The sequence below is a fragment of the Lepidothrix coronata genome, unplaced genomic scaffold (genome assembly GCF_001604755.1).
Source record: "Lepidothrix coronata isolate B3197 unplaced genomic scaffold, Lepidothrix_coronata-1.0 Scaffold373, whole genome shotgun sequence".
Taxonomy (NCBI): Eukaryota; Metazoa; Chordata; class Aves; order Passeriformes; family Pipridae; genus Lepidothrix; species Lepidothrix coronata.
The window spans coordinates 9,858-34,057 of NW_016690553.1; the positions used below are offsets into that span (position 1 = coordinate 9,858).

General features: G+C 44.3%; 2 protein-coding genes across 2 annotated transcripts in view; both read left to right on the forward strand.

The window, feature by feature from the left end:
• Nucleotides 1-14,081, forward strand: part of MTHFD2L (methylenetetrahydrofolate dehydrogenase (NADP+ dependent) 2-like) — a gene marked incomplete at its 5' end in the record, with an annotated part of 16,737 nt that extends 2,656 nt beyond the window's left edge. Inside the window, 3 exons of the mRNA XM_017839073.1 lie at nucleotides 1,659-1,763; nucleotides 5,485-5,610; nucleotides 12,385-14,081. Of these exons, the coding sequence (XP_017694562.1) occupies nucleotides 1,659-1,763; nucleotides 5,485-5,610; nucleotides 12,385-12,497 (344 nt within the window). The remainder of the gene's footprint in view (nucleotides 1-1,658; nucleotides 1,764-5,484; nucleotides 5,611-12,384) is intronic.
• A 127-nt stretch (nucleotides 14,082-14,208) lies between these two features.
• Nucleotides 14,209-23,368, forward strand: EPGN (epithelial mitogen). Its single transcript, XM_017839091.1, has 5 exons — nucleotides 14,209-16,266; nucleotides 16,783-16,872; nucleotides 21,942-22,062; nucleotides 22,787-22,939; nucleotides 23,252-23,368. The coding sequence occupies exons 1-5, from the start codon at nucleotides 16,230-16,232 to the stop codon at nucleotides 23,304-23,306; spliced, it is 456 nt and encodes a 151-aa protein (XP_017694580.1). The 5' UTR covers nucleotides 14,209-16,229; the 3' UTR covers nucleotides 23,307-23,368.
• The last annotated feature ends 832 nt before the right edge of the window (nucleotides 23,369-24,200 follow it).

Sequence of the window (24,200 nt, forward strand, 5' to 3'; positions counted from 1 at the left end):
TTCTGTTGTAGGTTTTGGTTGTTTTTTTAACAGATCATGAACAAAACAGAAAAGGTGGGGCCTGTCTTCATTTGGGACGTTTTGTATGTAGGAACAGTCGTATCCTGCAGGTGGCAATATCTGATCAGATGGAAGAGCCGTGTGAACCCTTCCAAAACAAATCGTGATCTGTGTAGGCAGGTCAAGAGACTATCTCTGTTTTATAACCTAGGGAATTGACTTGGGAGTATGATGTGGAATCTTAATTGCTAAATATACTCCTCTTCTTTCAGCAGAAGTAACAGTGTAAGAATAGTTTATTTTTTATTTTGGCATGATCACAAATAAATGGAAACCCTCCCCTTTCTGAGGTGTCTGTAAGCTTCTGGACTGCTGTTCTCAAGGTAGGGGCTTCTCCCCCTTCTTTCTCATTTCCTTTTTGGTAATGAGATCAATTACTTGGTTTCAGGAGCTGACAACAGACACATCTGTCACTAAAATCTTGGTGGCAAATTAGCACTGATTTTTTGACTCAGAGGTAACTTTGTAACTTTGGGGTTTATCCTTTTGTTTTTCTCACCCTCTGTGCTGAGTTATGATTGTGATTTTGGGGAAGACATACTTCTTTTGTTTAAAGCAGGTATCAGAAGACTCCTGTTTCAAGCCTGTACTTTTCTGTTCTCATTATCTGCAAATGTCTTGATCTGCCTCCCTTTAAGGAGATGATGGAGACTGTGGAGACTAAGGAGGAGGGATTAAAGATGAGGGGAAAGAGCAGAGAATTCAGAGCACAGAGATGTTGAAGAGGAAATGCTTGAGGAAGAGAGTTAATGAGAGGCACAGATTAGTTCAGTCAGACACATTCCAGAGGAAGGAGATGTGATGGTAATATCTGAGATGACAAAAAGTTTTAGTTTAATGGTTAATGATGTGGCTTAGGAGTCTGTGGTGAGTGGAAGGCAGAGATGGAGGGATGTAACACTGTGAACACTGCAGTACAAATAGTTGACAGGAAGAGGGTTGGGGGGATCTCTTTTGAGAGCTGTTATCTTGGCTGCTTGCTTGGGCAATCCTTAAGGGATCACCACACTTGATGTTGGATGCGGTAGGAGACTTCAGACCCTCTCCCCATGACAGTTCATTTTGTGTGTCGTGGCTTTGAGATCTCCATCAAACAGCACAGGGGTTTATTTGTAGCTCTTGCCTAGAAATGTGGGTGTGTGCAGGAGCATGCCCCAGGTGTTTTGAGTTTGCCCCGAAGGATATGTGCTTCTCCTACTTGTACTGGTGATTTTGTGTTTGAAGCTTTAGTTTCTGACAAAAAACTGAGTCTTGTGGCACCCTGTACAAATTGGGCTTGATAAAGCAGACACTGAATTCCATGCTGGGTTTGCTTTCTGTAATTCCACTGAACCTAACAAAGCTGCAGAAGGAATAATTTAGTCTACAGTGTATAAACTAATACATCCTGTGAGAATTTCTAAGAGCAAACGTTTCTTTGTATATGTGAACCGCGAGTGTTGTGAGTGTTCTGCCTATGCTCATTGAAATGTTCCATCCCAAGACAAATCCGATGATCATCTGTTCTGTTATTAATGTACCAAAGTAAGTAATTTGCACCTGAAAGTAAATGCTGTACTTTTTATAGCATTTCATATGTGGCAATTAACTGCTAATGTATTCCATTTCAGGTGATGCCACAGTGACCATTACTCACAGATACACCCCAAAAGAGCAGCTCAAGATCCATACGCAGCTCGCTGACATAGTAATAGTAGCTGCAGGTAATGCTCGTTGTTGTTAATCCTCCAATTGCAGCATTTCCAACCGAAAAGGAGGACTCTGAGTCTGTGGCAGTGGCTGCTCCAGGTTCCACGGAGCAAGGTGTGCTCGCGCTTGCCGAGGGTGTTGCAGTAGGGAGGATTTCTGCAGTAGGAAGGGCGAGTCATGTGGCTCTTTGTTCTTGCCCTTCACATTTGCAGACTCATAAACTGTTTCTTGTCACATGTGACACCTTTGCCTTAGGGAGACTTCAGAGTGAACTCAGGATTGGGAACCAGTCAGTGCATAGTTTATACGGGTATAATTACGTAAATTAAAACATTCTCTGTGTCGTGCAAAAGTCATGAGTCATTTAAGTTCTGACAGGAGGGTTTCTTTAAATCAGCTGGAGGCTGCATTCATAACACCGTGGTATCATTCCCCTGCTGTTAATATTGAGGGCAACCCTGCTAAATGAACTGAAGGTTTTGGTAACCTACGTTATTATGGCTGGGTTTTTTTCCTTTTACAATTCTCATGTAGAGGGGAAGAGAATGGTAATGGCCTGGAGGCAGGGGTCTGAAAAATCAGTGTCTCTACTCATAAAGCAATGTAGAGTGAAATACTTGGAGTTTGACTCGTCTATCCCAAAGAAACAAGCACAACTGCTTCTAGGAGACCTCTGTTTTTTGTTGACAGGTATTATAAATAGGAAACCCCCCATGATTTAAAACAAACAAATAATGCAACTTACTAAAATCTTGGTAAAACTGTGTGTCCCTTGCAGCTCAGGATATCATCCTCCTCTTGTACCATTTTGAAGCAGTACAGGAGGATTGTGTCTTTCCCCTTTTCTGCTCCCTTTCTCCCTCCTCCTCATCCTGGAGGCCCAAATCGTGCTTCCTTGTTTTCTAGGTGGAGACAGAGAGGTACCTGTCTAAAGCTTGTCACTTCCTGTTGAAGTGAGAGGCCCTTGGCTTCAGGATTTAACTTCTGTATCTCTTTCCAATGGCAGCTCAGGAGCAAAAAACAGCTTGTTGGTCCCACATCTATTTATCCAACTGTGGGCCTGACCAGAATTCCCCAGGGAATGAAAGATAACAATGTGTGTGCTACCTGGAAATAAACCAGTAACTTCTCATCCAAATTCCCTGCTCCCAAGTCCATTGTCACTTCAGATTCTAACAGCGAACGTGGTTAGTCATCAGTTCTGCTTGGAGTTAAATGACCCAGTAGCAATTCAGCCATGTTGGCACTTCCCATTATTTTCCTTGTGTCATTTGTAACAGGAGTGTGATACAGCACTCGTTGCACAACTTGAGATATACTGGGAATGATGAAAAAACACTAGGGCTTGGTTGTGCAACCAGCGTGCAGCCCTGCCCCAGTGGGTGCTCTGGGCAAGGTTCTACTTTAGAATGGTGGAATCCCTCCAGGCTTCCTTGGTTGCGTGAGAACTGTGCACGTTGTACCATTGGGATCACACGCTCCTGGAAATGCGTGACCTGCTTGAGTGTTGTAGAACAGGTGACTTGTGCCCTGCCAGGCTGGAGCAGCTGCTGGTACAGGCCGCTGTGCAAGATGTGGAAACGGAAAAGAGCTTTTTGTGTGTGTCTGTGTGCAGGACCAAGATTGCTATTCTCACTCTTTCTCCCATTCCCATGGAGTACTTTTGAAGAGCTGTCTGCATCCTGGCTCCTGGTTGGGGACTTGTTGCAGTGAGCCTGTTTCGTGTGGTACTCCACCTCTGAGTGCCTTTCTGTTCACTTGCATCCCTGGCTGTGGTAATAGCTCAGATCAGGTGCTTCTTCTTCTCCCCCAGACTTGGGGCCCCTGTTTTTCTGCTTACTTGGATTGTAACTATCCATGCAGTTTATTCCTTCCCTCTTGTTCCCTCCCAAATCCTTGCATCATAAGTTCCAACAATGCTGCCCTTGTCCAGCCTACGCCTCCCTAAAATCTCTTTCAGGACCACACAGCTTTTGCATTTCTTGCCAAAGCATCATATTTCCTGTGAAGCACACCTGACACTTTGTATCCCTCCAAAGCCTTTCCCATCTTGTCCCTTTATCCCTGCCTATGCAGACATCCCCCCGAGTGTGTTCTTTTTGCCATTGGCCCAGCCCCGGAGTAGAAGGATAAGTGCAGCTTTACCTGTGGTGCTCGTAGAACCACCACAGGACTTGCAGGGCAGTGATGGAGGCAGCAGGACTCTCGTACTGGTCAACGTGCTGCTCCTGCTCTCTTGGCTTTCCAGTCTGCTGAGAGAGAAGACTCACCTGCCTGCTAGGTTTGGAGAGGGTAAAGAGGAAAAGGAACAAGTGTGCCAAATGCCAGATGAAATTGTTCTGGGACTACCTGTGCCATCCCTTGGGACATGATCTGTAGTCCTCTTGTGTAGGAAATGCAAGTTAATCAGACCCTTTATTCAGGTAGTGTCTGGTCGACTGCATCAGAAATTGGCTGTTTCACCGTCCTTGCACCTAAGCTGGGATTAGGTAGGGCCTTTTTCTCCTTTGTTTAAAATGCGATTCATCATTTCCTACAAAAATTACCAGGTGAAGGTTTTCCCACATTCTTCAGTCAGTGCATTTTAGGAATAGCTGCTCTAACGCTTATCTCTTCCCACTTGGTATGTAAAGTAGGCTTAAGTAAATAGATCTGCTCATTTGGTTTGGGGGTTAGTTGATTTGTTGCTATTAAGTATTTGGCCTATTATCAAACCATTTTACAAAGGGTGTAACTGTGCAGCTTCCGTTAATGTGCTTCCAGCCCTATCAGACACACATCATTTACCCCCATGAGGCTGAGGCATTATCCAGCTACCAGCCAGCTTGCCATGGATTGCATCAGAGCGGGATGAAGGAGACGCAGCCAGATGTTATCGAGTGGGATGGGAAAGAATTTAAAGTCTTGGCTTGCTCAATGTGCGAAGCAGAGTTTCAAGCTGGTGTCCTATGGGGGAGTGAGAAATGGAGAGCAAGGAAGGTTCTTGTATTGCCTGTATCCAAATGTCTGGCTGTGCTGCAGCACTTCACAGGAAGCCAAAACCTCGTATGCCAGTGCTTGCCCCCAGTAAAAGTGCAGTTTCCAACCAGATGGATTTGGTTTCTTTTCCTTTTTGTCTTTGCTCCACCTGAGAGAAAAGTGCTTTGGTGGGGAGAGGGGAGTATAGACTCCCTTTGTGGAGCTACTGTATTACTGGGATAAACATTGCTCTGGGAAGACAGAAGTGAGGGAATGGTTCAAGAAGGAAGGTGGATCCTACCCCAGACACTACAGAGCTGTTGCCCACTGGAAGGTGATGAAGGTGAGCAATGCCGAAGCCGGGCCTCTCTGGTCAAGTGTGGAGGGGTCTCCTGAATTGCTGTAAATCACAGGCCATGGTGTGTTGTAGGAGCTCCCCTCTGGAAGGTCAGAGTCATGTGCTGGGATTGCCAAAGCAGTTAAAATGGCTTATTAGTCCAGTGTGTTTCCTGAACCAAAACCACTCCCATGGCACAGCTTTGATGAGGGGTTTTTTGTAAGTCTTTTTCTCTTTTTCTGTAGTTGTAGCAGTTAGAAACTGTGCAGTTGAGGAACAATTGTTTTCAGTGTGGGACTTATCAAGCAACATTGAAGTGAAAGAATTGTGTTCTGTTATGTGCATGCATACCTGTGCATGCACACCCCTTCATATCATTCAAAACTGATGACCTAAGACTACGTGGCCATGTTAATCCAATATGTTGTTGCTGATTCCAGGTGTCCCAAAGCTGATTACTACTGATATGGTCAAAGAAGGTGCAGCTGTGATTGATGTAGGCATCAACCATATCCATGATCCTCTTACAGGAAAAACCAAATTAGTTGGGGATGTGGACTTTGAAGGTCAGTAAAACACTTTGTACAAACCTGTATATATTGAAGTTCAGAGGATTCCTTTAAGGTAAATTCTTGGAATAGGCAGTGTCTCAAATGAGACATTATTTGCAGAAGTTTTTTGTCATTTATTTACTTAAATAACGCAATCTATCTCCTTTCGAAAAAGGCTATTTTATTTGAGAAAGTGTTGCTTTTAATTACAGGAACAGCAACCTTTAAGAGACACAGATGAGCTCTTCTGTCAGTGTGATGCAGAAGTTGCTTCTCTCCCTGTTTCTTTAATCTTTTGTGTCTGTGAAGTGTTTCCAGAGTAATCAATTCAAACAATTGCTAAATAATAGATAATAATAATAATAAATCAAAATCAATCTGCTCTCTCTCAAGCAGAGGGTCTCCCACTGTTCATAGCAATCATTATTATACCACAGCTGCTCAAGCTTCCTTATATGCTCTCCCTCTGTGCTTGTCTGTGCAAATGTTAACTTTGGCTTTGGAATTATCCTTTACACTAAGGATAATTCATCTTAAACTGCTGAACATCCTGATCCAGGCAAGCGTAGCAGATAAAAATTGTTGTTCTGTATTGATCTTTTTTTATGTTTAACATGTTGCAGAGCAAGTTCACAATGTAACTTGATGAAGTGTCTCTGCTCTGGAGGAGTTCCAGACTGGAATAGCAGGATTGTTGGAGTTGAAAATTAAAGCTTACTGGCAGAGTTGAGTGTGGGAAGCTTAGGCAGCATTTACCCACATTATTAATGGTTCTCAACAGTTCCTTATTTTGATAAGTATGAAAATCACCCACAGGTTTTTTGCACAGTTATTAACATGTTGGCTGGCCTAATGTCTCAAAGCTTAATTATATTCAGAATGTTTGTAGCCAGCTGTGTGTGTTTGTGATTCCATCACTCCCTGAGTTCTGCTGCTTTTCCTCCTTGTGCACGATACCCCCGTGTTAAAGTGTGTGAGATCACCTGCACCAGTGGAGCTGAGCCACTGTCTCGGCATGCGTTTGGAAATGTGTAAGTGGATGTGTGCAGCAGAGCTCAAGGAAAATCACACGTTTGGAGGATAACTTGAAAAGTTTCCTTTCTTATCTTGCTTGTGCTGTCACAAATCAAAGGTTCAATTTTCTGTTTTCAGAACTGAACGAAAGTACAGAGATTTTTCACAATTTTTTTGCCTGAGCAGGTATTGGAGTAAAAAAGCTGTAACTTTGAGAAACGTGAAACTACATCCTTCATGTTTGTTTCTCTTCAATCACAAGACCTTGTGCCTGCAATATAGGTGTAGATTCAGTGGCGGGCTGTGATTCAGAGTTTCAGCAATGCGCTGTATCTGTCTCGTCATGTCTGCTGTGGGTTGTTCTCAGGATTTTACCTGGGGGGAGGGAAGATCCAAAAAAGAGGGAGGATTGGATTATGCCACTACAGTTGCAAGTAGCATTTCACTGTGCATTGCCAAAGGGAAATTGTTGTTGGTTCATTGGTATCGGTGAAAGTTTCACTAAATCTCTAACAACAACAAAAAACATCCCAGTGTGTACAGTTCTGAATACTAACAAGTAAACCACCCTTGGCAAGTATTTGATTTGACAGTCAGGAGATGGAACAAGCCAGTGTGTTCACGTAGCGAATCATTTTTTCCTCTTCCTCCATTTGATCACTTGACTGAATTTATATTTAAGTCCAAGTGAAAATGGTTTTTGCAGGTTGAGGCCAGCTACATAAATGGCTGCCATGACATAGGGCACCTGTTAACCATCCTGTAGCCCACCAATATCTATTGTCTCTTCACTCATATTAAGTAGAAAAATGTGGCTGTGAGAAGAGCAAAGGTTTGACTGGGCAATCAAAGGTCAAATTTCATGTATAGACATAGATAGCAATGGCTTCCTTCACCAGATCTCCTGGCTGAAAAGCTCCTGTAGTGGAAATTCAGTTATTAGATGGCTGGAAGCTGTTTTGATTCAACTGTCATATCCAAGCAATACTTAGATGCCATCTTCTAAACTCTGAGGTAGGTTAGACAGTGAAGGTGTTATATCTTTAACAACAAAAGGATACCATTTCAATTTTTTTTTTATGTTTTTCATTATTAAATTCAATGTAAAAAATGCCCAGAGGCACTCTTTGAGCAACACTTATTTGCAACAATTATTAAGTGTCTTTAAACAATATTTGTGATTTCCCACATCCCCATGTCTCTTTATTTTGATACCCCACATAATAATAATTTTATTTTCACATAAAAAACGATGGGGTTTTTGTCTGGCATAGTTTACTGGGCAGTTCCAAGATATCTGAAAGAACAAGACTGGAGAACACTGTGCGTGTGGAGGTCAGCTGCGAAGCACTGGAGTACCCAGCCTGATGCTGCAGGGAGGTTTTAAACTGCTTCTGCAGCTCTCCATCTATAACCAGCACATTGAGGGGACCTCTGTTCATGTTAAGAATTTGCCAGAACCTGTGGTCTAGGGCAGCATGTTGCAGTCGCAGAAAGGGAGACCTGTTTCTATGAAGAGGAGAGTGCACATGTGGGTGTACTTGGCCCTGTTTTATAGGGCTTTTGTTGCCACAGCTATACTGCCAAGGCAGGAGGAGGGCTACAAGGACCAGGAACATGAAATAAAGGAACAGCTTACCCAGAACATTTAGCTGGAACGGCTTTTTTGGGTGGAACACCAAAAATTTCCAGGAGGGACTGGTAGAGCAGGGTAGTAACACGCCAGTGTAGTAACTCACCTTTGAAACTGGAACTGGAAATGCCCTTGAAACCAAGTTGCCTGTACCTCTTTACAATTTCTTCCATATTTTGGACAAACAGATGGCAATGCTGGCTGTCGAGTATTAGGTGCTTATGTAAAAAAGAAATCTTTTGTGTAAGACCTTTGTAGGTGACGTAGTTGCAATATCAGTGGAGGGGTTTGTACACAGAATCATAGAAGCTGCCGAGTTTGAAGGGACCCATGAGGATCATCGAGTCCAGCTCCTGGCCCTGTACATGAGAACTGTTCAGTCGGATGTGCCAGTGTGCAAGAGATTCTGGAAAACGAGTGCCACCAGGAGCAGGGAGGCGTTCCCTGTGCTGAACAGCAGAAGAGATGCCTCAATAAGTGATCGCCGTGGTGCAAGGTGATGGGCGTATATTATGAATGTCCTTTGAATGAGATCAACCCGTGATAACCTTCAAATGCAGTTTATGAATGGAAATGGTGGTCCTACAGCTGTACCTCAGCTGCAGTGTGCCGGAAACCCGGGCTCTGTGACAGCAGCTGCTTCTGACAGGTGTCTGCTGCCGCTCCGCGTTCACTGTGATACCTGCCTGCCTGTGGGCTGCTCCTCACTTATTGAATCCTTTCCAAATTAGCTCTGTGTGCAGCTTTTCCAGACAGTGGTCATGAAAATAGAACATGGATGTTCCAGCTGCTTTTACTATAGCTTTAGTTAGTTCATTTCTCAGGTGATTTTGAAGATCTGGCATTCATTTTGCAAGTAGTAAAACTCCGGTCTGTGTAATTGTGCCACCGTACTGCTGCCCTGCAAACATCAGGAAAAGCATTGCCTGCTGTTGTGCTCCATGAGTGCAAGGAATCCAGCAGAAGGTTGGCCTTAGGCAGTGGCAGCCAGGCTGGCTGGTGGCTGGGTGGTGGCAGTAAGCTGCTGGGTGGCCCGGGTGAGGTTCTGCTCCGGACAAGAGGATGTCGTGCAGGGGCCTCACTAAGTAATCTGTGATATCTTGCATTTTCGCTGCCACCACTTATTATCCCAAGGCTACCACGACATCCCATCCACCTGTCTGTGCTAATTAGCTGAATGCGGAGAAGCCGTGGTGCGTAATTTCATGCTGGGTTTCTCTGCTCAGGATGCCTCTGTTGCTTGGCTTTTAGAGGTACCTGAGAAGGAAATAATGCACTGTTAGAATTATAGTACTGGGCCATAATTCCTTTGTTTTCCTTTATACTGCAGTTAAAACAGCTGCAGTAAGAGAAACAGGGCCAATATGCAAAAGAAGGAACTCTGAGAAATGGGGTAGCTGCTTGCTTGTTGGTATTCCACAGTGTAGTGAGCCGAATCCCAGAGCGTGTGGAGCTGAACATGGGATACCTGCTGTGAGTGCTGAGCACGTGATTTCAAGCTTAGGTGGTGCTGCAGGGATGCAGTGATCTGGTGTAGCTTTACAGGGACTTGTAAAGCTGTGTGGAAACAGTGCTTAGGCAGGAATTACTCTGCATCACTTAATGCAGATGCACAAGACCCAGAACTGCCTTCAGGTTGAGACTTGCTCTTGGTTTGTGTGATTAACCCTATTAGGTGTCTGATGTCCTTTGCTTTAAAGGAACCTAGGAATGAAGAGCTGTTTCCAAAGCTGTGGATCCTGTTTTTCAAGGAAACAATCTACATTTCATTTGTTCTGAAGAATCAAAGGAAGATTTCAAGGTTCTCTAGAAGCTGCAAAATAGCAGCTCCTCCTCCATAGGCACCTAATTTGCATACCAGCATTTTCCAGGTTGGAGGGCTTGGGAGACCAGCACACATCAGGAGAAAGCAGAAGTAAGGCTGGGGACAAAGTTATACTATTCCTGTGAAGCAGAAACAAGATCTGAAGGAACTGACAGCACAACACCTCACCTGCCTACATGAGATCAGTCACACTCAAGTGCTGTCTGGGAACTGTGCTTTGGCCTGCTGCACTTGACCAGGAAAGGAAAATCTGTTCACAGTTTTGAGGGCCACGGTATTTGGCCGCTTTGGTATTTACTCTTACCCATGACAACTTATCAGACAGTAGTTTCCCCAGCACAGACACCTGCTGTGAATTTGAAAATGTGGATCAGCTTTTGTGAATAAACCGTCTGGGCGGTTTTATGCTAACTGACACAAAGTATGGCTTCTGCCACACCGACTCACAGGGATTTCCATAATGACAGAGTATGGGTAGAGGAATTCCCCAGCAACCTGGGAAAACAGCGCACTGTGTTTTTCCTGCTGACTAGGGTTACTAACACCACAGGCAATACATGTTGTACCTGATACTCCTTAGAAGGCTTTCTTCAGGAAAGGCACCATCTAGTTGTGGATTGTCCCTCCTCGTAGGTAAGACAGGAGAAGTCTGAGTAACAGCACAAAAAGAGGTATGTGACATTGCCGTGGAAACAAATGTATTTCATTTTGAAGTGCCTACAATATTGTCACTGTTAATGTCTGTGTTTCCTTCAGATGAGGGTACATTTCAATAATTAGGATATCAATCCGAGAATTCGTAGTAAGTGTATTAACCATAAGCACCAATCTCAATGGTGGATAGTTCAAAACATGATGACTATTAAAAAGACAAATTATTTGTGTTTGAGGATATTAAGAGGAACTGCCATATGAAGTCTTAATTTGTTATATTTTACATGTTAAAAAAACCTCATTGCAAATTGTTTTCCTTTTCATATATTTTAACAGTATAGCTGGTGGTACCAGTCAACTGAGTAATTAAAACCCTCCCAGTTGTAATTACCATCTCTCCTCAATGAGGCTTAATCTTCTTCTGTTCTTCAGTTCAGTGAGATATTCGCCGTTAACTTCTGTGAATGCTCTCATTATGTCCCTGCCATGGGGAGTTCAGACAGCATTTGATTAATTTCTTTTAACTCCCTCTTTCAAATCTAATAAATGTTCTTTCAAAAAAAAAAAAATCCCAATATCCAGTTTCTCAAATTCTCTTCTGATATGTTTTTTTTGAGACCTTTTTATTCCCGGCAGTTAAGCACCACATAGATTCAAGATGAATACCCTCGCAGCAGGAGCAGCTTATCTTGTTTGTTCCAAACCTAGGTGCCAAGTTTTCCATCCCTCGATCTCTTATGGCCAGACCCACAGTCTGCTCTGTAGTGACTTCAGTGGAATTGAATGTGCTCGTGTCAGTTCTGCTTGCTCAGTTGTCTCGTGTGTGTGCCTTTTGGAAAAACAATGCTTTTGAAAGTGGGGTGTGTTACCCACAAAAAATTATTACTAAGCAAGCCAAAAAAACCCCCAAACTAAAAAACAAAACACCTCTCACAGTGGCACCTGAAAAAAAACCCTCAGTAGTAACCAGGTTAGTACAAGGCTCTTTGGACTGACCATCAGTAGTAAATAACTGCTCCTTACAGTTTTTTATGTGATTAGTTCCCAGGAAGTTGCACAAAATTGCTTTGCAAGCAGCTTGCAACTCCAGTCAATGGCATTTTGCACAGTATAGAAAAATATCAAGTCAGGATTTATTGCTGCATTACATTAATTCCTCATACAAATAGGTTAACTTGAGTGCTTACAAAAATTAATTGGTACATATTTGCCTCAACACAAGCATTCAAGGTGTGCACTAAATTTGGGTAGTCTGGTGTGGTTCATGGTTGGAGCTAATTCAGCTGTAACTCTTTCCTTTCTGTTCAAAGCTGTACTTTCTCCCTCTGCAATTTGAAGTTCCCTTCTGTGATCCCAGGATGTCTGTGTTGAGTGTGTGTCACTGCTGTGGGGAAAGGGCAGCCTGCTGCAGGTAGCTCAGGTGGGACAGGTGGTGAAAGCCTGCCCCAGGAGTACTAATACTCAGCTTAGCAGTCCCTTGCAGCCCCGGTCCTGCGTTCTGTCGCTGCAGTAACACTTCTGCCTGGGCCTGTCCTGTGCTCTGCAGTACCTGCCCACTCACACTCCTTTGTGCTCCTCACCAGCTGGGCATTTGTGGGCAGTGGAAGGGGGAAAACCATTCTGGAAACATTCTTAGCCAATACCTCTTTCTGTTTTCTCTTAGAAGTGAAGAAGAAGGCTGGCTTTATCACTCCGGTGCCGGGAGGGGTAGGACCTATGACTGTTGCAATGCTTCTGAAGAACACACTCCTAGTTGCTAAAAAGCTCATTTACTAGAGGAAATGGTCTACCTTGGAAGAAGAATCTGGGTTGTTCTATTTATTGATACACAAAATGTCTATTTTTTACTACAAATATATTTATTTCTGCATTGTATTTATTTTTTCATGTCAAGTATGCTAAACCTGATGGTTTACAAAATGTTGAAATACTTTGTGTTACCTCCTCCTAGCATATTGTAAGCAAAAATGAGTTTGAGAATGCAGCCTACACAGTTATGTTGTATGTGTTTGAGAATGAAGAATGGAGCATGAATTACAGCTGTACACTCGCACCGGTGCAGTTACCAAGGGCTTGTAAGCACTTGGGACCCTCAGGTTTGATCAAATAGTATGAAAACTGAGTTTCAACATGCGAGATACCTTTTAAATATATGATTCGAGTTCTGAGGTCACAAAACACTCTGGATGTAGTTTGAAGTCTTGAAATATTTTTTTGTTTTAAACACTTAGAGCTAGCAGCAGAAATCTCAGTTGCAAAAGGAGTGAGAGACTGCAGTGTTTGTGTCAGCTGCCAGGCAGTAACGTTGACATGAATGCAAATGTTCAGTAAATGTTTTAAAATAGCCAAGTAAACTTGAATGCTGGTGAAATTCTGATTTTAAACATCTGCAAGAGGTAAGCATGAATAAGGTAGGTAGAATGGAGGCCTGAATTATTTTATTTTCATATCTGGACAAAATGTTTTGGTGTGTAATCTCCTCATCTCACAAAAAAACCTCCCAAACTGAACAGTTGACTGGGCTGGATTTGACTTTAATTAGATGAAATGTAGTTGATGTTGTGGCGTATGTACAGGATAGTGGGGCAGTGGGTGAAGAGGAAGAGCAAACCAAAACTTCATCCATGACAGAATATTTGTGTTGGAATTTAAAGCCATTTAATTATATTCTCTTACTTTCTGGAACTGCATGACAAGGCTTTTTTTTTTTTTTATTCCATGTTGTAAGGCTTGGCTTCAATGGCCACAATGTTTTGCTGCTTAAAGAGGACTACATGGGATAAGATCAGTATGTTTCTATTCCCAAAACTTTAGTTGCTGGATGGATCTAGCATAGTCTCATGCAGTGTACAAGTTCGAGTGGAGTAAATGCTGAGATGCCTGTTCAGCTGAGCGTGTGCACTGTTGGCATTCCCACTGAAGGCAGTGGGAGCCAGTTGGGACTTTTTATCTTCATGTTTTTGTCTCAGTTGGGATAACTTTGATTTATTTTCATCAAGAGCCTTAGATGTTTGCTGGTGGTCTATAGATAACTTGAGAGAGGAAAGAAAAAATTGTGGCTAAATACTATTGCATTAAACAGAAAAATGCACTTACTGTAATAAAAGAGCCAAGGTGGAGCATCCCTTCCATGCTGACTGTTCTTGTGATGGGCTTTCTGAGAGTTTGCCTTAATGCAGTGTTTGCAAAAGTTTGACAGAATTATTACTAAATATACAATGGCAATAGTGCAGACACTTGTCTATTTAAATTTAAGTGGTGATATAAATGTTAGGAGAGTCAAGGCGCCTATGGAGACTATGCTTGGACTGATCAACCCATGACTGAAAGACGGAATAAAACTTGTTCACTGTTTCCTTAGTCTTGGTGAAAAATGTTGATGGAGTTTTGGGGGTGGTTGTGTTTTTCCTTTGTTTGTGTGTGTGTTTGGAGCGCAGTGAATGAAGGCCTTGCATGCTCAGTCGTTGCTGTGTCTGGCTGTTTGCATTACTCTTCTAGATTCGTGTTTGCTTTTGTTGATTTAACCCTGATTGTCTCTGCATGTTTTGGCAGAGTAACCATTTTTGGCGCTGTGCTCCTGTCCCTTGAGCGAGCCTGCTTCTGTCATGCCCTACAAACAGATTGTGCATCGTAAGCTGTTTCCCTTTTCTCAGCTAGCGAGACCCTGGCTTTGCTCCACAGTGTGCTGTCCTCAGAGCTGCCACCTGTGAGAGTACTCTCCACTGGGAGAACATCCAGAAGGAGCATCCAGAGGGAAGGGCCCATGAACCACCCCAAAAAGCATGCTGGTGTGCCTGACCTGGTCAAGCCCAGTCCAAGTATGAACACCGTGTGTTGGACAGCCTTGCCCGCTGCAGCCTGGTCCCAGGCCTACCACACCCAGTGTGTTGCCTCATGACAAAGCCTCCTCTCGGATTCAGGCCGGATTAAACTCCCATTGTGCAGCTGTGTGTTGAAAGCAAGGCTCATGAGCCTTATCCCTGCTTGGGACTGATAGCAGAGGTTATCCAGGTAGGCATAAACACCCCTGTCTGGGAAGTGTGCAGGGCACTTGATCAGCGTGCAGGCATGCAGCAATTCAGGATAGCAAAGGAAGGGAATAGCCTCCTGGAATGCAGTCCATGAGCAGGAAAACGCATAATTAAAATGTGCATAACTAGCTTGTGTTTTTCCCTTAACATGTGAAGTGGTTAGATGTAATCCTGCAGATCACTGGGGAGAGTGCAGTGGAGAGGGAGAACTGGAGCTGACCAGTTATTAGGGCATCTATTAGAAGCTTTTTGGTTTTAAAATACAAAAATTGTGAAATGTTGTTGTTGCTTGGAGCTCACAGTTGAGAAAGGAAGTTGCTGGAGTGAAGGGTTTAGCTCCTCTTTGGTCAGAGTCAGGTTGTTGATGTCCATGTATATTATTGAACTGGGCTTTTCCAATAATCTGCTCCAGTATCCTTCAGAGACCAGTCCTAGTCATTCCCAGCTGCCTGCGTCCAAGGAAGTTAGACAGTGTTTGGGGCTGTGGAGAGTGGTTTAGTATAAGAAATGTGTTTGACAGGTATGTGCTAGAGACCTGCAAGCACATGGTGTAAAAAGTGCAACTGTTCTCATTATGCACAGTCACTTGATGGAGAGGCAGAGATGGGCTTTTCTGGCAGTAGTGAAGGGAATCTCCTGATACAGGAGGCAACAGCTTACCTGCTCTTTCAGTCTGTGTTTCCTCAGCGCCTGTGCTTTGCCAGCTCTGGACTTCTGCCCCGCAGCTCCAGCCAGCAATCCAGGCCTCGTGGGGACCAGTGGGCTGCCTTGCTTCCTAGGGTTGTGCATGGCCAGGCTGAATGGAAAGGGATTAGCACACCCCTCAGGCTTGCAGAGCCTGGGATCAAAGGCCTCTTGCTGGCAGTCACTGATGGAGAATATCATCCATTATCTTTGTGTCTGATCACTTCCTAATCTCAGCACTAGCTGTTTGAACAGTTCCTCTTCTGGATGGTGGGGACTGAGGGACAGGGAGGACCAGGGGAGGAACACTAGCAGAGCAGGGGCTGATCCCTGGACCCTGACCTCCAGAGTAGTATCTTGAGGCTGAATATCCTCCTGGAAGTAACACAACACCTGCATTGCGAAGGGAGGGAAACACCACCTTTTCACAACGTGTAATTTTTCATTTTGCTCACCTCTGTTTTGCTGGTTTTTGTTCCTCTGCTCTGTCAGATTCCGGGTCTCGCTCTAAAACTGTACCTTTGCCTGCACAATTATGCCCACAGGTAATAGGAAACCAGGGTTTCAAAAGAAAACCTGATCCCATTGCTAGATAATAGCAGTTTCCTAAATAAATGTGTGGTTGCCCGGGGGGGTGAGGTTGTTGCCAGATGCACCTTTTCTTGATTGGTGAGAACAAGAGATGACGCTTCCTGGCGTATAAGTGCAAGAGAAAACACGGGAGCACAGATAAGCACAGCAAGCGAGCCACCTGGAAGGAAGAGCTGAGAAGGTGTTAAAGCAGCTGCCTGCCATGGCATTTGGAATGCTAATCTATATTTTGCTGAAAGGTAGGTTTGGAGGAAACTTTTTCCATGTCATAAGATCCAGGGCTTTGTTGAACAGTAGTTGGCCTCTTCTGAAATAAGCAGTGGGGTGGGAAGTGTGCAGAGACATTGCCAAGCAGAACCACTTTTCAGTTTGAAACCCAGATGAAATTTTAACTGGTAGGGTATAATTTAGAATTCTTTGAAAAGAATCTGCTTAGACTGGTGAAGAGATGTAAGGTTGTAGTATGTTACACACACCTGTGTCGTAAATTGTGTAAGATAATAGAGTGGAGAACAGGATGGATTTGTATTTGGGAAATTTGCAATACCATATGTTTGTTTTCTCACAGTCATAATTATGCCGTGGCAAAAGGAAGTTTGAGGCAAAAATGTTTTAAGTGAATTGTTATTATATTGCTGCCTTGTGTGGGGGTTGTATGAAGTGCATGTTGTATGAAGTGCTTTCTAGGTGAAATGAACCTTGAATAGATATACTGAGCTTTTCTGTTCCAGTAAGCATCTATTTGCATTACACAGCAATGGGGGCACTGAGTGAAGAGTCAGCTATTACTGCTTCATCCCTCAGCACAGACTTATGGAATAATTGGACAAAAAACAACGCTGAAGGTATTGCTTTTTTGTTCTGTTTGCTAATCTGTCAATTAGAAAAAAAAACCCAAACAAAAAACTCCACCAAAATCTATGGCGTTAGCTGCTGTGGTGCTCCTGTCACTTGGACACTGTTGGATTTGTGTGTTTTATTTGTGAGATGAGCTGCTTTCTTCATGGAGCCTTCGAAACCTCTCCGTACTCAGAGCTGCCACCCAGCTGGGATAGGCTCAGTGATGACCAGCTGAAGGATCATTTAACCCAAGTCAGCTATAATTTGAAGAAGACTGGGCTAATTAGGGTAGATGACCTGTGTTTCTAATGGCAATTTCTGTTACTTTTACCTGGTGCCTGGTTTCCATCTGTCTTCAGTGTGCACCTTGGTGTGCAGAAGTGAGAATGAATAAGCACAACTTCAAGCGATACCTCTCATAACTGTTACTCAGTGGTTTCTTTCTTTGTTGCAGTTTTGCTTTTGGCTGTCGTGGCTTCCACAGCCCTCCTCAGAGTGCTGGCTCTCTCCCTTGTTCCTTTCTTTTTTCTGACTGAAATGTGAACTCAAGCTCTTTGCCTGCCAACATGTGAGAGCAGAGCACTGTTTATCCTGCCAGCTGCATTCTTGATGTTACTTGAGGTGCTGGTGATGTCATTGCTTTGGGAGAGCTCTGCGATCTGGGTCGGAGGTTTTGGCAGGTCAGTAAAGGAGGAAAGGGTTCTAACTGTGATACTTATTAATGTCTTTGCACTCCAGAAAGCACATAAATATGCACACAAACCATCTGCTGTTAATTCTAAGTCCTCTCAGGATGTCTTCCAAGCTTTTCTAGCAGATCCATAAGATTTTTATTTTTCTTAGAACAAGTCAGGCTGCTTTGTTTTTGTTTCTGATCTGTCCTAGTGGTACAGTGTTACATATACATTCAGCCATACACATACTGTATATGTGGGTTTCATATATATGTACATAAAATATGTATGCACACACATATGCACGTGAAGTCAAGAAGATGTTGATTTTTGACCGCAGTACTTTGGTTTAGCAGCTCAAGCACTGTGGTCTGGTTTAGTGTGTCTGTGTGTGACACGGTTCTTGCAGAGCTGCATACAGCAAACAGGAGGATAATGAAGTGGAAATATGTTGTGGCTCATTAAGTGTCTTGTTTGTGTTGTTTCTAGAAAGCAGCAGTGATGAGTCATGTTTTAACAGAGAGGAGACTTATTTACAGGGTCACAGCCATGTCTGTAGTTGTCCTGTGAATCTTTATGACAGCTGGGGCCGTGGTAGTCAACAGGATACCAGCATTTCCCTTAGAGAGTGTTCCACTCAGAGGTAGAAACAAATTCAAAACCATTCAAGCACACGTTTATGTGGAGAGTTAAAAGTATATTCCGGTGGGCCTTTTGCAAAGCCACTGAAAAGCTAGAAAACAGCATTTCCAGAAGGAAGCTCGAAAAGAAATGCCACCAGAAAAACTGGCTGAATCTCTCTGAAGTTTCCTGGTAGCTCCTATTCCTGTGCAGTGTAAATTTATAGTAAGATTTACAACCAGGGTTCATAATAGTGGATTCTAAAAAAAATGAATTCCTGGTTCAGTATCCACTGGAGGAACTGACAGTTTCTTATGGGATTCAAGTCCTCTGGAGACTGAGGTGCAGTTTGTGGAAAATCACTAATTTCTGCTCAATCCCTTTGCCTCCTATTTACAAGATCATGTCCTTTTTCCTTATTTATGTTACGTAGGCTTTACTTGTCACCAGCACTGGGGATAAGGAATGTTAGGCTCAGTGATCAGCTGTGGGAGGAAGCGTCATGGAGAGGAGGTGGGAGGAATGGCACGGCAGGAATACAGAACTTCTGACACGGTTGGGGCTGAAACAGAGCCTTCACAGCAAAACGGACAGCCAGGAGTAGGGAAGGGCTTGGTTTCACTGGGGGAAAAATGGGATCCCTTCGTTGCTGTCAGCTGGTTTTTCGGTGCAGCCTGTAAAGGAGGCTCTGAACCTGTGGCTGACCCCTTCCCTCCCTCCCTCCCCTTTTGGACTCTCCCGTTCCTCTCCGGTGCACCATATTTGAGGGCTGAGCTGTCCCGGGCTTACTGGCTGACTCTTTGGTGCCAGTCTGTCAGTTTTGGCAAGCCCAGGCTTCCAAGTGCCTGTAGCCTGGATTTCATGTCAGCTCTTGCCAGCTGTATCTGTTTGAATGACTCAGTTGCAGGCAGCTGTCAAGTGCTTACACTGCATGTTTCGCTCTCCTCACGTGACATGAAAGGGCACATGGACGTGTTTATTCCACAGCTTGTTTAGTATGTAGGTGGACAGTATGATAGGAATTAGCATAATGCTCTGGGGTGGGTTAGAAAAGCGTTCTTTTTTGTTTTCAAGACTCATTCTTTCAGAGGTCAGTTGTACTTTTGCAGTGCCAAAATAATTAGCACAGGCAGTTTTTGTGTGTAGACTTAATATCTGATCTTGCAAACCCACAACGGACCTAGCTCTTCCTCCTGACAGCGACGGAGGAATGTGTTGGTTTGTCTCCTGCTTTCTAGGCAGGCTGCTGTTCCAGGCTGACCTGGGATTCTAATAACAGCAGCACTCAGGGAAGAGGATCACGGGCATGCACAAAGCAAGGTTTCCTGCAGGCGTTGGTAGTAGGAGGCTGCCACCTCTCGGCAGTGCTGGTGTGAGTGAGGAGGGATTCAGGATGTGGGAACCCGGGCGGTGGAAGTGGGAGGTGGCTGGGGATTTCATGCCTCTGCAGTGTGGATTTGTACCTTCCACATGTTTCTTTTGTTTGTTTGTTTGTTTGTTTTTTTCTTTATGGCAGAGATAGAAGTGAAATATTAAACCTGTGCAATAGGCATCATCTCAGGGCCTAGCAGAAGAGTAGTACTTTGGGTGGCAGGAACTGCAGGTTAAAGGCTTAATTTGATGGGTTATTTTTAGTGATTTCCTACTGCACTTTGTGCTTAAATGGAGATTCAAAACAGTTGGTGCCCAAGTGTTTGAGGTGAGTCCTGGGGAAAACGTGAATGTGCCACTGCCTATTTTCTGAAACTCTTCCCTGCAGAGCTTTGGTCTGCAGGTACATTAGGCCTAACTGAAAATGGGATTTTGCAGATCCCCTGCATCCTGCATCTCCTTGGCAAGCCCAACTCTGCAGCTGTGTTGACCACATGCCTTGTTTTCCTTTGTGCTTTCCCCATCAGAGAGCAATGTACAGTCCTCCCGTGCACAGTAGTGTCACCCATCTCTTGTCACAAGATCTGTCTTTTCTTCCTGACATCTGTCCTCTCTTAACTTCTTCCTGAAGTGTGTCCCTTCAAGGCCTGTCCTGTGCTGACTGTGCCCTGAGCCTGTCCCTGGAGGTTGTCAGCAACATTCTGGGAGCCAGCCAGAGAAGAGTCAGACCTGAATTCTAGGGCCAGACCAACTTGTTCCCTTTCATTGTGTTTCTGGGGTCCACAGTGTGAAGAGAAACTTGTGATTCTTTTTTCCCCTTACAAAAATGGGTAAGATGCCCTTTTCTCAGCCCTTAGAAGTTAGTTTTAAAACAACATGTGTTTCTTCCACCTCTGTAGCTTTTCCTGAGGAAGTGTAGTAAACCAACATGGCGTTTTTCAATCAGATTTGAATTGTTACTTGTTCTCCTTGAGTCCTCTTGCTAAGCTGGAAGTCTGATGACTCTGTCAGGTTTGAGAGGGCACTGTTCTCAAAGTAGTTGTGTTTGATCTGAGTATCAGTGATAGCATCATGCCTTTTGGGTGTCCAAACCACATCATTCACAGCCGAAGTTGTGAATTGCCTCAGCTAGAGCAGCTGTCTGCCATCGCCTGTCATCTCTGTGATAAAGCTGCAGAAGGAGGAAGAAAAGATCAGCTTAGTAGAGCACACAGGGGAGATTTCTGCCATTAAATGTCTCGAACTGGAATATGATGTGGAATTTAGGGGGGCAGTGGTGTTACTCCTGAAAGATGTGTAGTGGGATCGTGAATTGCCCATAGGATTGCTTGAGGCTTCTGTCCATGGCAGTGGTTCTATGTAGTATCTCCAGACCTTGATTCAGCACTTAGTCAGAAAGGAAGGGTTCTGCTTGCTGTACCATTGTTGTGTCACTCCGAGCAGACCTTGTCACCTTCCTGCATGATGTTATTTTTCTTGTGGTCATAACTGAAAGCTGGTGTTGACATGCACTTGGTTAGGAAATCACCTTCAGCCACCAGTAAAGCAGTCCCCTGAAATAGTAAGGCATTGCTGGGACACCCCACCCCACCAGTGATTCCTGTAACTGAGTAGAGGGACCAGTTGGAACAGATGCTTGCAGTGACGGTGAAGCTTTGGAGCTTTCCCTCCACCTGCCGCACCCCTGCTCCCGTGGCTTCTTTATTCCCATTTGAGCCACCATGGCTGAGAAAAAGGTAGCATTTTCTGTGCAGGAAGTGTGCCTGCTGACCTGGAATTTTGTATGAGTTCAGAAGCTAGGTAGCCATGGACCGAGCTTTTTGCACAGGAAGATCATCCAGGCAGTCTTGGGGGCTTACTAGTGTCATTGGACACTCTGCTAACATTAGAACGTGGAGGAAGGAGGGAGCAGCCCCACCATTCATCCTCCCTCATGGCTGCAGAGCTGGCAGGCAGGAGTGCTAGAAGTGCAGTAGTTTGTCTTGTGAGCAGGAAAAGAAAAAATGAATTAAGTATTAATTTGAATTCAAACTGGGAAGAATACAGAGAATAATGCAGTGCTCTTCATGTGTCCTAAACTCCTGCTATTCCTGGGATGATTTTCCTATTTGGATTGCAGGTTGGATAATGCGGATGTTACCCTGGATGAATCTCCCATTATCATTTTTGTACACATTTGTCAAGAGCAAGCAACTGATTTACAGTTTGTGCTGTCTCAAAGCCGTGCTGGAACGTCTCAGCAGCTTGTTCTGTTTCGTGCTGATTGAATCTGCTCTCGAGACAGAGCACAGTAAAATCGATGTATTAAGTGTTTGCTGCACACAATGGCTGTTCTGCTTCAGTTGTGAAAGTATATTCAAGTGATTTCTTTGGTGCTAAAATTAACATGACTTTATTCTGTTTCACAGTGGATTACACAGAGCAGCCAAAGCTCTTGAAGCTCATGCAGACCTGCCTTGAGGAACACCACAGCTATTGTATCAACGGGCTCTGTGCTTTCCACAGCGAGCTGAGGAAACCCATATGCAAGTAAAGAATGCTGCTTTTCACTATTCTCCAAAACTAGCACTGCCATTGTTTCTATCTGCATGGTACTAATGCAGCTTTTCAGTGCCAGTCAGGTACTTGCAAGCTTAAAATACGGCACAGACCCGAGTGCTGTGGTGGCTCGGGACTGCTAAAGAGACTGTAGTGCTGTGCTAGTGTAAATGGACTAAAGAAGGGAGGGGGGGAATTCACAGCTTTGGAGGTCACTGCCATGGTGCCATTTCAAATCACAGCTGGTAAGTAGTAGAGGAATAAGTAAATTTTCACAGTTGGCAAGAGGAAGGGGACAGGATCTTCCAAAATGTCAGCTGCAACTCCCTTATTCCACAAGTGCCTGCAAACCAATAGGGACCATGGTGTCCTTAAAATTCTGTAGGATCCTTACTGGGCAGCTTTGGCCTTGGGAGACATTGCAGCAGGTAAGGGTCATCAGAGCACAGTGTTCTTAGTCGACACCCTGCACCATGAGGGGATGTTGAGACTGCATTGCTGCTGTGACTGCAGTACTTGAGCTAGCTTTAAAATAGATAAACTGGGGCAATTAGTAGTCTTGGTGGAGGGAAGAGCTTCTGACTGAGCACCGGGTTCAGCCCATCCTCATTTGGACTTCTGGTTTGTTTAAAACTGATGAAAACTAACACGTGTCTGAAATAGAAAGCATAACAAGTTCTGAGTAACTTTTGCATGGCGTGTATTTATTTTGTAGGTGCCTTGCAGGTTATAATGGAGAAAGGTGTGAACATTTAACACTGAATTCATATGCACATGATTCTTACGAGCGCTACATAGCTGTGGGAATTGGTGTAGGAATACTGACCAGTGGAATACTTGCCATCATCTACTGCTACGTAAGAAAGAGGTACGGGAGATCTGGGACCTTCTGATTGCATAAATCTGAATGAATTGATCAATTAATTGAATTAATTGATTGCAAAAATCTGAACTGGAGGGCTCTGGAAGTGTGTTCTTGCCTGTTGCTCATCTGCGGTGTGATCTTAAGGGAACTAACACTCTACCTCTGCTTTCCCTTCTGCCAGTGGGTCAACAGTGGGATTGTCTGAAATGCGGGGCTCACCTGGGCTGCCTGAATGAGTTAGGTGATTGGACTTTGGTTCTGTTGAGTGTGCTGTGCTTTTGTCTGATAAAAATCACAGGATGGTGTCCATTTTAGATGCAGGAAATTGAAATCCCCCTACAAAGTCTGCGTGGGCGAGACGGCGCTGTGAAGGTCTGGCACTGGGACACTCACCAGTTTGCCTGCAAAGGAGGGGAAGGTCTGCTGGGAAGGCCCCCCCCGCACCATCCGACAGGTGCCCCAGCCTCGTGGAGGAGATGGACTCGAGGGAATGGCAGAGGAGGATGTGAAGGGAACTCCTGCAGAACTGACAGGCTCCGTTTAGTGTTGAAGAAAGACCTCCTCTCCTTGGTAAAGGTGGCTCATGCTCAGGTCCAAACAGCTGAGGACACTGGCAGGCCTCTTGACGCTCTCCTGTGGTTGGTGTTTGCCAAGGGGAGGACCTGGTTGGTTTTAGCTGTTTTCAGTCATTTCAAACCCTAGAACAGTGTTCCGCTTTGGTCTTTTGTGTGTTTTGTTTTGGTTTTTTGTTTGTTTTTTTCTTGTTTTTTCTCCTGGAGGAAAAGCACCACCTCTCTCACAGTGGAACTGTATTCTGGACATCAGGCACTGACCAGAAAACATTTGGATTCTGATTTTGGTGTCTGCTGGCTGTGTGTGTGGATAAACATCCCTCTTTCAACCCAGCTGTTACCTCCAGTGTAATGGGCCAAGTACAGGCTTCTGCTGCCAAAAAGGACAAAACCAAAATGCTTTGGACTGAGGACAGTGACTGGTTTGCAAAAGCTTTCTTAAACTTAGGAATAGAGACTAAGCAATTCCTGGAAAATTACATCATGACACCTCTGGGCATGGCATGCTCTCATTGTTTTCATGAGCAAAGGAACCAGGCATCTTTCTCAAAATGGATTATGGAGTGTGCTTCTGACAAAGAACCTTTCTCATCCCAAACATCATCCAGCAGCTCCTCAGATCCATGGAACTTCAGGCAGAACATTGCCTTGCTGCACCCTGATTTCTGCACAAGACTTCAATTTCTAGAGAA

Bases quoted from the DNA above. Each gene is read 5' to 3' on its own strand.
- EPGN (XM_017839091.1), top strand. From the start codon at position 16,230: ATGGCATTTGGAATGCTAATCTATATTTTGCTGAAAG. The intron at 16,873-21,941 runs GTATTGCTTTTT...TCTGTTTCACAG, and splicing joins GACAAAAAACAACGCTGAAG to TGGATTACACAGAGCAGCCA. The intron at 22,940-23,251 runs GTACGGGAGATC...TGTCCATTTTAG, and splicing joins TACTGCTACGTAAGAAAGAG to ATGCAGGAAATTGAAATCCC.